The following is an 11,807-nucleotide window of genomic DNA, read 5'->3' on the forward strand; positions in this document are numbered from 1 at the left end:
TGGGAAGCTTTTCAGGACAGAGAAAGTTGGTCTTAGAGAAAAACAAAGCACAAGAAGATCCCAAAGGCAAAGCCAGCCGTCCCCCTGGGGGTTGGTGGCTCCAGGCTGCAGGCGGCTCCTCTGCTCCGGCACCAGCCCGGCATGCCAGGCGCTGGCCGCACCTACGTGATGTCTCTCTGCCGCGGCGGCCGGTGCACGTTCCGCACGACGCACTTCACCATCCACTCGATGCCCTCGCGCACACCCTCGCTGTGGAGACGGCAGGTGTGAGTGTGAGGCGGGGCCGCCCGACACCCCGGGGCAGGCCGAGGACCCCACTCACCCCGTGAGGGCCGAGCAGGCTTGCGTCAGGCAGTCCCGCCGGCCGATCTTGGAGCTGCAGTCACTGAACGTGGTCTTGATGTCCGGGATGGAGAGGCAAGTCTGCGGTGGGGGAGGCTGTGAGGAGCCGGCCCTCCCTCCTGGACCATTTCCTGGCACCAGAGGAACCGTCCGGCTCCCAGGACACTCCCTAGAGCTGCCAGGGTGCTACAGGAGCTTGGAGGTGGGGACTGAGGACGAGGCGCGGGGCCGGGTGGCCTCAGACAGGTGTGTGGACGGATGGGAGCGATCTAAGACGCCCCTCTACGGTGGGGCAGGGGGGCTGGCATGGCCGCCAACCGCAAGGGCAGCAGACAGGTTGGGGCAGCACTGACAGACGCCCTCCCTGGGGTCCCGTTGTCTTTTCTCTCCAGAGCTTTCTCCACATCCCCTGGGTCTGCAAGCGGCTGAACAGGGCGTGGCCGCCCCCCAGTGGAAAGGAGGTGCCCTGCAAGGCCAGGAGAGCCCCGACCCCTGGGGCACACACAGCTGGGGTGTCGAGGAATGCTCACCTCCACATCCTGCTTGTTGGCCAGCACCAGGATGGGGACGCCACCCAGAGCCTCACTCGTGACCATCTTCTCTGGAAAGGACAAGGCGGCCGTGAGCACCCTGGGTCCCCCTGACCCAGCTGTGCCCAGGAGTCCCTACATTCCTGCCAACCTCTCCACAGGAGGGAACACTTGTCTGTCATGGCCAGGGCCCTTCTGACCTGACACGGCCCAGCTCTGGACCGTGCAGGCTGGACCTGCCTCCACCACCACCCTGGGGGCTGCACCCACCGAAAGCTCGCTTGGACTCCGACAGCCTCTCCTCATCTGTGGAATCGATGACGTAGATGACACCGTGGCACTCAGCATAGTACTGGGGAGGGCCAAAGGGGGGGGTGGTGAGCCACGGGCATTCAGCACCCCCCATGAGACACTTCTGGGGTGCTTTCTGGGAGTGGGGAGGCAGGGCACAGAGCAGCTGTGCCCCCCCCCACAGAGCTCCTCCGGAAGGGCTTGCTGACCCTGGACAGGCACCAGGGCTGGGGTTTGGGCGAGTGGTCCCAGGCTTGGCTCTGCCTCAGGATGATTTAAATGGCCCAACGTCCTGGCCACAGGACAGAAGCTGCCCTCAGGGCCAGAACTCATAGCAGAAGGGGACACGGGGTGGACGGGCAGGAAGGGGTAAAACTGAACCTGCTGATGCGATCAAACCACCAGGACCTTGCTGCTCAGTTCTAAACACACGTCACCAGTAAGCGCTGGGACGGGCACATCTGTGTCCCCAACAGGAGATTGCACTAAACCCACCATGTCCGCCCACCAGGAGGGCGCCTAATGGAAGGAGCTGGGTCTGTCCTGCTGGACCCCAGCCTGGGGCAGGGGGAGCGCGGGCCCCACTGTCTCAGAAATACCCAAATCCTATGTCTGAAGAGAAAGCGGCAGCTGTGAGCCCTTGAGGAAGGGCCACCATGAGGAGAGTGCCCAGCCAGAACAGAGAGAGGAACCCAGTGGGGAAGTTCAGGCACCACGGTGGCACGTGCCTTCCCCACATGTGGTTCTGGGTCACCTTCTGTCTCATCCCACATTCATTAGCAACACCTCTGAGCCAAAAAGAACCCGGTGGATCCTCACAGCCAGGGGACTGACTCAGGAACCAGGACAGAATGGGGAGAGGAGCCTCGGGAACCCCGAGGGAGACCAATGCTGCTGACAGGAAGGAACGGAGGTGGATCCGGCCCTTCTGAGAAACGGGAGGACGGGCCAGGGTGGCGCCTGGAGGGGCAGGCAGTACACATCCCTCTCACCTTGTCCCACAGAGACTGCAGCTCCTCCTGCCCCCCTAAGTCCCAGAACATGAGCCGAGCCTTCCCCACGTCCACGGTGCCAACTAGGGAGAGAAGGACCCCGGTGAGGCCGCAGCCCGGGCGCAGCACACCGTCCCCAGCCCTCTGGAAGACAGCGCGGGCTCCAGTCCTCCTGAGATGGGGCCAAGGGCCTTGGCGGCTGGGCCAGCAGCACGTCCTCAGGGGGGCCACGCACCCACGCCCTGAGACCCCTTACTGTTCAAGCCCACGGTGGTGGTGATCTTGGAGAGACTCATCCCCTTGTAGTTCTTGCTAAACCGGGTCTTTGATTGCTCCAGGAAGGTCTGGGGGGAGAGGGGGACAGGCACGAGAGGCGCTAGGGGGTATTCAAGCCGGCTCCCCTAATGTCCCTCCTCGGGTCCATTCCGGGAACAGAACACACGTTGTGCTTTCAGGGCAGATGCGGGTAAGCGTCCCATGGCCTTGGATGGGGACGGACTCCGCGCAGGCGGCGAACAGGCAGCGGGGGCGCGGGCAGGGCGAGGCGTACCGTCTTTCCGGCATTGTCCAGGCCCAGGATGAGGATGCAGTACTCGTCCTTCTGGAACACGTACTTGTACAGCCCCGACAACAGCGTGTACATCCTGCCGGGCGGGCAGCGGGGCGGGGCTGAGGCCGGGACCACAGGGCCCCGCCCCCGCCCGACGCCCCGCCCACAGCCGAGGCCCCGCCCCGCAGCGCCTCCCACGCGGCTCCCAGCTCCCAGCCCGCCGCTGGCGTCGGCCCCCAAGGCTGCACTGGCTCCCCGCAGCCAGCCCCGCCCCTGCGCCTTGTCCCAATTCAGTGCCCCTCCCCCCAGGCCTCACAGCAGGACCTCTGCGGGTGACACCCAGGGACCTCCCGCTTTTCGGAGGCAGGGGTGTGTGCGGCGGCGGGGCGGCCACAGAAAAGCCCCGCGGTGGGCAGATGGCAGCGGCGGGAGGCCCCGGGGTCCAACCCCGCCTTGACACCGCTGTCGGGCCCTGCGTCTTGCCCTGCCCGCCCGCCCACCGGGGAGGCCGCGACCCAACCCGACCTACCTGAGCGCCCGCCCGGGTCGGAGCTCCAGCGCCCCTGACCCGCTGACCCCGCGCCGACCCGCGCCGCCCTGCGCGGCGCCCGATGGGACGCGGCCAGCTGCCCGGGACGGTCGCACCTGTCCCGGCAGCCCCCGCGGGACGCCTCCCGGCGGCCCCCGCGACAGGCACTTCCGGCGGCGGCGGCCGGGAGGAAGTGCCTGTTGGCTGCGAGGGCGGAAGCCAGGTGCCGCGTCGCTCTAGCCGGTGAGCCTGGCTGCCTCTCTATGGCGTGGCCGGGTGACGGCGCGGAGGTGGTTCCCGGTCCGGGTCGAGGGGCGCGGTCTGGTCGGCGGGGTCCGAGGTGACAGGTTCGGAGGAGGCCGGCGGGCCGGGGGGCTGGGGCGCGGGGCCGAGACGCCTGGCGGCAGGATTCGGTGGCCGGGAGGGGAGGGAGGCCCTCGGAGAGGGTAACGTCTCCCAGCCTGTTTCTCGTCCCTCGAACGGGAAAGGAGCGCGCACGGCTCCGCGGGCCCGGTGAGGACTCCGGAGGTCCGGAGGCAGCCGTGGGCCCCGGGCTGGGTGTCGGCCGCGGGCTTACCGCTTCTCTCCCTCGCAGCGCTGCGCTCCCGCCCGGAGCCGCCGCGGGATGGACGAGGAGAGTCTGCAGAGCGCGCTCCGCGCCTACGGCGCGCAGCTGCAGCAGGTGGAGCTGGCCCTGGGCGCCGGCCTGGACCCCGCGGAGCTGGCCGACCTGCGCCGGCTGCAGGACGACCTCAGGGAGCTGATCGAGCTCACGGAGGCCAGCCTGGTGTCCGTGCGGAAGAGCAAGCTGCTGGCCGCCCTGGACGCGGGGCACGTGGCGCAGCACGACGCCGAGTCCCCGGCTTCCCAGGAGGCCGGCGCCGCGGCCGCGGAGGTGTCCGGCGCCCCCGGGGCAGAGCCCGACGCTGCTCCCGAGAGCGAGGAGGGGCCGGCGCCCAGCCAGCCGCGGCGGGAGGCCGCCGGGGAGGACGCGGAGGCCGCGGCCGGGCTGAGCGGGAGGAAGGTGAACGCGCCCTACTACAGCCCGTGGGGCACCCTGGAGTACCACAACGCCATGGTCGTGGGCGCGGAGGCGGCGGCGGGCGGCGCGGCGGGCGTGCGCGTGCTCTACCTCTACCCCACGCGGCGCGCCCTGCAGCCCTGCCCTTTCTTCCTGGAGGGCAAGTGCCGCTTCCACGACAGCTGCAGGTAAAGCCCCGCGCGTGCCGTCGGGGCTGCCTCGGGCCGCCCGGGGACTCGAGAGCAGCGGGGGCCGCACCCCGTCGCCAGCTTTGCTCTTCGGCGTTAACGCTCCGAAACAGCCGGAGAGGAGGGGCGCGTGCGGCCCGCCCGCCGCCCCGCCGCCCCGCCCTCGCCCCCGGGACCCCTCGGAGCAGGCCCTGGAGTGGCCGGCTTTCCGCCCGCGGACGCTTCAGGCTGCGCCTCCCGGGGAGCGAGGAGGGCGTCCCCGCCCGTGTGGTCACTACACCACCTGCCTTTCCGGGGGCGGAACGTGAACCTCGCTCCTTTCCAGCCCCCCTGGGAAGGAGTGTTCACTGACGTTCCTAAGGGGCGCAGCCAAGAGTGACTGTCGTGTTCTTTGGTCGTCTTGTTTCTTTAGGAAAGAGTTTTATCCTGCCCCGAGGACGTTTTCATTCCTTTGCTAGAGGAGGAGAGAAATGGGGAGAGCAACGTGGGGCGCAGGCATCGATTGGTTGCCTTTGCTCGCAGGCAGAGGGGCGGCCACGCGGGGGGAGGGGGCTTGTGTGCATCTGAACGAGGGGCCGCGTGCGCCCCAACTGAGAATTGAACCCGTGACCTTTCAGTGACAGTTTAGGCCCCAGTCACTGAGCCACAGAGGCTGGGCAGTCGTCCTGTTGCCTCAAAGGCTTTTTGCTGGGTCCAGAGGCGTATTTGGCACGTTTCTCTGCCTCCCCCACCCCGCCAGTGTCATTCAAGTCCAGCGTCCGCGCAGGACAGCGGTCGGTCAGCTGTGCTCCGCGAGTGTCCCGCGCGGACACGTCCACACCAGCAGCACAGGGACGGACCGGAGGCCTAAGCCCGTCGCCCCCGGCGTGGTGTCCTGGGCGAGGGCGGCAGGGCGCAGGCCTGTGCAGCTTCCTACGTCGCGGTAGCCGCCCGTGTGGCACTCTGCGCCGGCCCCGCAGCTCCACAGGGACCCTTCTGTCCTGTCAGTTCCTCCCTTCGCTAGCTGGGGTGCTGCCGTCAGGTCTGTAGGCATTTTTATAACCAAAGCTCTGAACTGAGCCTCAGAAAGATTTCCTCTCTGCTGCTTCTGTCTGGTGAGCTGCGTCACCGGGATCTCTATCACGGTCTGTGCCATCCTGACCGTTTTGTGTTCACCTTTGCTTCCTGGGCGGGGCTGTCACACCTCCTACCCTACAGGGGGCTGTGGCGTTTTCTGTGGGGGTGGGGGTCCAAGATGGCTTCCTGCCGTTCACTGTCCGCTGAGACACCGGGAGCCTCCTCCTCCGTCCCCACGCGCCCCGGGCCTCACAGTCCAGGGCAGCGGGGGTCTGCTTTCCCCGGCATTGGAATCGCGAGCTGACGGTCCGGTCTGCAGCCGGAGGTGCTCCCCAGGCGCTTCTCGCCTCCCCTTAAATACGGGCGTCTGTGCTCACCGCTGCTGCCGCCAGCACAGCCTGACCTCTCCGCCCCGGCCTCGCCCCTCCGACCCGTCTGGATGAGCATCACTTCTTCATAACTTCGTACGTTGGACTTCCATTTCCTTTCTGGAACTTCTGGTTACTTCTGGTTTTGCGGTAGTTGTGTTCCTTCTTAGTTGTGGAGGGAGACGGAGCCTGTTGGTCTGGGCCTCCATCTTGGCCAGAAGTCCTGATCCCTCTTTAAACACTGATGGAATTTACCAAGAAGCCGTCTGGGTTTGGCCGTTCTGCTGTTGTTGGAAGTCCTTTGAATAAATGACTCTTTGTTATAGGTCTGCTCATGTTTTGTTTCTCCTTGCATCAGTTTTGGGGCTTTTGTGTCCTTAGGATTCCCCTTTTTGTCTGACTGACCTAATTCCTGGGCCTGGCACTGCTCCCCCGGTCTCTCGCAGCACCCCCGTGTTGCTGCAGGGTCGGCCGCAGCGCCCCACTTCCCTCCCGGGGTTCAGTCTCTTGAGGGCTCTCTTATTTTTGTTCGGTTGAGCTGAAGGTTTGTCAGTTCTATAGAACTTTATTTTTTTGGTTGTTGGTTCTCACTTGTTTTTCTTTGTCCTGTTTCCTTAATTTCGCTCTGGCCTTCATCATTTCCTTCCCTGGGCTGCTTGGGGTTTAGGTCACCGTTTTCCCAGTTCTTCGAAGTGCACAGCAGGGCCGTCGGTTAGCTTTGCCTCTTCTCCGATGGATGCAGGCATCTGCAGCTGCACTTCCGTGAGCCCACGGCTTTGGGGCGTTGTTTTCGTTTCTGAGTGTCCCCCGACCTCCCTTCTGATCCCCCTCCCGCCCGCGGTCCCAACTGTGCTGCCGAGCCTCCTGCGTGTGAAGTGTCCAGGTTTCTTTCTGTCACTGGTTTCTAGTTTCAGTCCCTGTGGTTGCTGAGGCACTTGGTAGGATTTCAGGGTTTTAAATCTATGGAGACCTGTTTGGAGGCCCCGTGTGTGTCCCGGGTCACTCGGAAGGCTGGGTGGCCTGGTCTGCGGGTGTCTGCACGGCTGGCGGGTCCGCGGTGCCGTCCAGGTTCTCCCTTCCCCCTTCCGTGGCGTCTTCCGTCTGGTTTCGCTGTGAGACGCAGGGCACTGACGCCTCCGCCCGTCCCGTGTCCCCTTTAATGCTGGCAGATTCCACGTCATCTGTTTCTGGGACCCTGTTAGGTGTGTCCAGGTTCTAATTATATCTTCCTGATGGGTTGATGCTTTGATTAATATATTTATCTTTTTTTTTCCTTTTTTTTCTTTTTTTAAAAGATTTTATTAATTTTTAGAGAGAGGGGAAGGGAGGAAAAAAGAGGGAGAGAAACATCCATGTGTGGTTGCCTCCCATGTGCCCCCAACTGGGGATGTGACCCGCAACCCAGGCCTGGGCCCTGACTGGGAATCGAACCGGCGACCCTCTGGTTCCCAGGCCGGCACTCAGCCCGCTGAGCCACCCAGCCGGGGCTTTTTTTCTCCATCACAGCTCACACTCAGTATTTTCTGCAGGAGTTCCAGGGGGCCGGCACTGCTCGTCTTGATCCTGACTTAAGCCTGCGGTGTCTGAGGCCCACGCAGCCGTCCAGGCTCAGGTTGCCGTGGGCGTGGAAACATCTCTTTCACTCCCCCCACTGCCGTCCTGACCCAGAACGTGGCTCTCACAGACGGCACAGAGTTGGATAATGTTATAATCCATTCTTCCAGTTCCTGCCTTTTATTCAGAGTTTAACTATTTACATTTAAAGTCATTACTGATAAGGACTAACCTCTGTCACTATATTTTATTTTCCTGTGTGTCTCATGTCTTCTTGTTTCTCAGGTCCTCCATTCCTGCCTTAGTTTGTCTTTTCAGTGTTTCCTTTAGATTCTCTTCTCTCTGCAGTTTCTGTTACCTTGTCCCGGCATCTGAGCTCCTGACGTGCCCGTCGCTTCCCAGGGCAGAGGGAGCCCCGTGTAGCCCCGCAGGCCTGGCGCCCACCCGGCTGGCTCCTGACCCCAGGCCGCCGGAGCTGGCCCTTCTCTCACACGTGGTGACACCTTTCGTCACGTTCGGCCACAGGGCCCCGCTTTTCACCCTCTTCTCCGCTTCCACCGCTCTGCTTGGGGGGTGCGGTGGGACAGGGAGCCGACCCCCACCCTGTTCCGTCCCAGGAATCCTGGGGTGTGGCCTGCTTCTGTCAACTTCCTGAGCTCTGCAGCTGTGCGTTTTGACCATTTTGCCCACCTTGGCCTTGTTTTCGAGTGGCGAGGCTTCCACAGCTCTGTACCTGGCCGCGGCGGAGCCGGAAGCCGCTCCGTAGTCCTTGCGCCTGCTTCCAGGGTCACGCTCTCACTCGCTGTGACCTGCCCGTCTGCAAACCTTGTGAGGGAGGCGACGGAGCTGGTTTTCTTAATATGAAAAACCAGTTTCAAGCTTTTCCCTTATGAAACGCATGCCCATTTTTTCCAGGCGCGTCTGTGACCTGCCCGACCACGGGAGCGCTCGTGAGCAGGGGCTCTTCACGTGGCTCTTCTCGCTTTAAATTCGTTTTATGGATTCGCCATTACCGCTTCCCATGGTTGGAAATTAAGGTTATGTCCAAGGCTTTAGTGTTTGGTTAGCAGCCCTGTGGCTAAGCCTTGGCAGACTTTACTATTATTTTGGAATAACTTTTTCAAGTGCTTGCTAAGTTTAAGGAGTACACCAAACTTTAAGGTTTCTAGTATCAGTGAAGATTCCTGCAGAACAGTCTGGTGGCTGCTGTCCATGTGGGTGCCGTGTGTCCATGTAGGGGTGCCGTGCGTCCGTGTGGGTGTGCCATGTGGGTGGTATGCGTCTGTGCGGGTGCCGTGCATCCGTGTAGGGGTGCAGTGTGTGCGCGCCGCATGTGTCTCCAAGATAGGATCTGGCTGCATTCCTCCAGTGTCAACCCTCCCCTTTGGAACACGTGGATTTGCTCCTCGGTTGAACAGGCTTTTCCACCACAGTCTCCACTGCTGTCCATTGGGGCCCAGACTCGCAGCTGCGGGTCCCTGCGGCCATTGGCAGTTCCCTGGGTGCCTGAGGACAGAAGGTGGGAGAAGCAACTGCCTGGAGGCCATCTTTGTCCTCCTGTGGGAGCTGCTGGAATGCCTCCTGTCCCCTCCCTCTGTCATCACTGACACCTGACTCGAAAGACAGCCATGCCCGGCATCGGCTCGTGTCCTGTAGTCTGGTCACCCTCGTAGGGTTACAGCAGTTTCCTCTTGACGCGATGGCACCGTCGGGGTAGGTGTGTGGCTGGCTTTCTCGTGTCTTTATTTGGCAAAGTAGAGATTGCAGCCCCACACTTGCTCCCTCCCCCCTCAGTTTTAGTTTTGATTTCTCTGGCTCACTGATCTCTACAAGCCAAGGCACTGCTGTTAAATGGGTGGTGCTGGTTGGTGTGGGGACTCAGATGCACAAGCGCACAGACGTACCTGCTGGGACTGTCTGGTGCTGCCCGGGGCTTCGTGTCTGGGTGGTGACGGGGCTCTTGTCCCAGCTGCCTTGTCACTCCAGCCCAGAAAGCTGGGAGCAGTGTGAGGCCACGCCCCTCCCGGGAGAGAGTGAGTCCGTGGGGGGTGCCCCTGGGGGGTGTATGTCTCCCTCCCTTGGGGCAGTGCCGGGCAGGTGGGCCCACCTCTGAGCCCCACCCCTTGCGGCCCTCTCTGCAGGTTCTCCCACGGGCAGGTGGTCTCTGTGGAGGAGCTACGCCCCTTCCGGGACCCGGACCTGAGCTCCCTGCAGGCCGGCTCTGCCTGTCTGGCCAAACAGCAGGATGGTCTCTGGTACCCGGCACGGATCACCGGTGAGGCTGCCCGTGCCCGCCTCGGGCCCTCCTGGAAGCCCCCGCAGTCTTCACGTGTTATTTCCCCGTGACCACTCCTGTGGTCCAGTCCCTGCTCCATGCCCAGGAGGAGCGAGACTGCCCCTGGCCATGGCCTACCTTGCCCCCAGCTCCCACAGTGCTTGCCCCCCCACCCCCCCACCGTGGGGCGGCTGACCTGGCTTGTCGTCCCCGACTCCAGACGTGGACAGCGGCTACTACACAGTCAAGTTTGACTCGCTGCTGCTGAAGGAGGCCGTGGTGGAGGGGGACAGCATTCTGCCCCCGCTGCGCCCAGAGCCCACGGGGTCTTCTGACTCAGACAGCAGCGACGCGGACGACTCCAGCTACGCCAGAGGTGGGCACGGGCTCCCTGGGAGGCTTCTGGCTGGGGGGACTTGACTGTCGAAGCAGAGGTTGGAGAGCGTGAGGGGGGGAGGTGGTCTGCACCTACTGCGTGGTGCACAGCAGGGGCTGCTGGCTGGGCCGGGGGTCCCGCGCGAGGTTGGGGATGCGAGTCTGTGAAGGGTCTGGGCGGGTCACAGGCCTGCCGACGCAAAGACCCCGTCCCTTGTCATGTAGGAGCACGTGTGGGAGCCGGAGGCTGGGCACGGTGTGTGTGGGGGGTGCTGCTGATGCAGAGCTGCCGGGGACAGGGCGGCTGGGGTGGAGGGGGGCCCCGGGCAGGTGGGAAATCTCAGGAAGGGGGACTAGCCCGCAGTGTCCTGCCCTTCTGTGGGTCGGTGAGGATAAGGACAGGAGGGCTGCCCCGTGAGCTGGTCGTTTCTGAAGCCCCACATCCTGGGTGACAGAGAGAGGCCTGAGCTCGGGCTGAGGCTGGCCAGAGCCAGGTGCTCCAGGCGCAGCCGAGCCACGCGCCACCTGTCCCTGCAGTGGTGGAGCCCAGCACCGCCGACCCCGGGACCTGCAGCTCCGACTTCGCTGGCTGGGAGGTCCACACGCGGGGCATGGGCTCCCGGCTCCTCGCCAAGATGGGCTATGAGTTCGGCAAGGGTGAGTGAGCAGCGCTGCCCTGGGGAGGGCAGGGCGGCCACCGCAGCGCAGGGGTGGTGTCCAGCAGCAGCACCCACCCCTGTGCCCCAGGTCTGGGCCGGCACTCGGACGGCCGGGTGGAGCCCGTCCATGCCGTGGTGCTGCCTCGGGGGAAGTCGCTGGACCAGTGTGCCGAGATCCTGCAGAAGAGGACCAAGGGCGGCCAGGCGGGCCCCAGCAGGCCCCCAAAATGCCGGGGCCGAGGCGGCGGGCCTGGGGGCCGCCCACCACCTCGGAACGTGTTCGACTTTCTCAACGAGAAGCTACAGGGCCAGGCTCCTGGGGCCCGGGAGGCAGGAGCGGCCTCCACAGGGAGGAGGAGCGGCAAGGAGCTGTACTGCGCTAGCAAGAGCGCCAAGCGGGCCCTGAGCCTGCAGCTCTTCCAGACCGAGGGGAAGATTGAGCAGGCCCAGCGGGACATCCGGGGCATCCAGGAGGCCCTCGCTCGCCACGCTGGCCGGTACGTGTGGGGCTGAACATGGCGCGGAGGACGGACCCTGCCCTGGCTCACGGGCAGGAGGCACCCTGACTCAACCGGGTGCGCCGAGTCCGAGGAGGACCCAGATGGTTGGGGACGAGGGGCACTGGCCATAGCAGCCAGAGGGTGTGTGGTGGTGGCCCGGGAGCCCACGCTGAGTGGCATCCTCTCTCTAGGCACAGTGTGACAGTGGCCCAGCTGCAGGAGAAGCTGGCAGGGGCCCAGCGGCAGCTGGGGCAGCTGCGGGCCCAGGAGGCAGGCCTGCAGCGGGAGCAGAGGAAGGCAGACACCCACAAGAAGATGACGGAGTTCTAGAGCCCAGCACACGCTACAGATGGGGCCCAATGCCAGATGCCACCAGCAGAGGGGCTGGCCTGCTCCCAGGCTAGACACGGTCAGGCTGCAGTGTGGACACTGCCCAGTGAGATGGGGTACAGGGGCCACACCCTGACACTTCGTGCCCATGGAGCCCACCTGCCAGTGTCTGCTCCTCAAGAACATTAAAGTGGTTTGTTTCAGTCTCAGTGGCAGCTCGGCTGGCTGTGGTGTCTGTGGGGATACA

General features: G+C 64.0%; 2 protein-coding genes across 4 annotated transcripts; one reads left to right on the plus strand and one right to left on the minus strand.

Moving 5' to 3' along the window:
- Nucleotides 1–103: 103 nt before the first annotated feature.
- On the minus strand, nt 104–3,295 carry ARFRP1 (ARF related protein 1). The gene is made up of 8 exons (XM_090286670.1): nt 3,239–3,295; nt 2,706–2,801; nt 2,412–2,499; nt 2,156–2,238; nt 1,143–1,224; nt 873–943; nt 323–423; nt 104–249 (listed from the first exon to the last, which is right to left on the minus strand). The coding sequence occupies exons 2-8, from the start codon at nt 2,796–2,798 to the stop codon at nt 162–164; spliced, it is 606 nt and encodes a 201-aa protein (XP_090142796.1). The 5' UTR covers nt 2,799–2,801; nt 3,239–3,295; the 3' UTR covers nt 104–161.
- Nucleotides 3,296–3,397: 102 nt separating this feature from the next.
- ZGPAT (zinc finger CCCH-type and G-patch domain containing) lies at nt 3,398–11,769 on the plus strand. 3 transcript variants are annotated; one of them, XM_090286669.1, is made up of 7 exons: nt 3,429–3,581; nt 3,830–4,443; nt 9,563–9,696; nt 9,917–10,072; nt 10,609–10,728; nt 10,819–11,227; nt 11,422–11,769. In XM_090286669.1, exons 2-7 carry the CDS (start codon nt 3,860–3,862, stop codon nt 11,558–11,560), a joined length of 1,542 nt encoding a protein of 513 aa, XP_090142795.1. In that variant the 5' UTR covers nt 3,429–3,581; nt 3,830–3,859; the 3' UTR covers nt 11,561–11,769. The 3 variants fall into 3 exon arrangements, with proteins under 3 accessions (XP_090142794.1, XP_090142793.1, XP_090142795.1); XM_090286668.1 differs by lacking the exon at nt 11,422–11,769 and having other exon boundaries at nt 3,398–3,477; nt 10,819–11,264; XM_090286667.1 differs by lacking the exon at nt 11,422–11,769 and having other exon boundaries at nt 3,424–3,574; nt 10,819–11,264.
- Nucleotides 11,770–11,807: the final 38 nt, after the last annotated feature.

This window comes from Furipterus horrens, unplaced genomic scaffold (genome assembly GCF_987537825.1).
Source record: "Furipterus horrens unplaced genomic scaffold, mFurHor1.1.pri manual_scaffold_8, whole genome shotgun sequence".
Taxonomy (NCBI): domain Eukaryota; kingdom Metazoa; phylum Chordata; class Mammalia; order Chiroptera; family Furipteridae; genus Furipterus; species Furipterus horrens.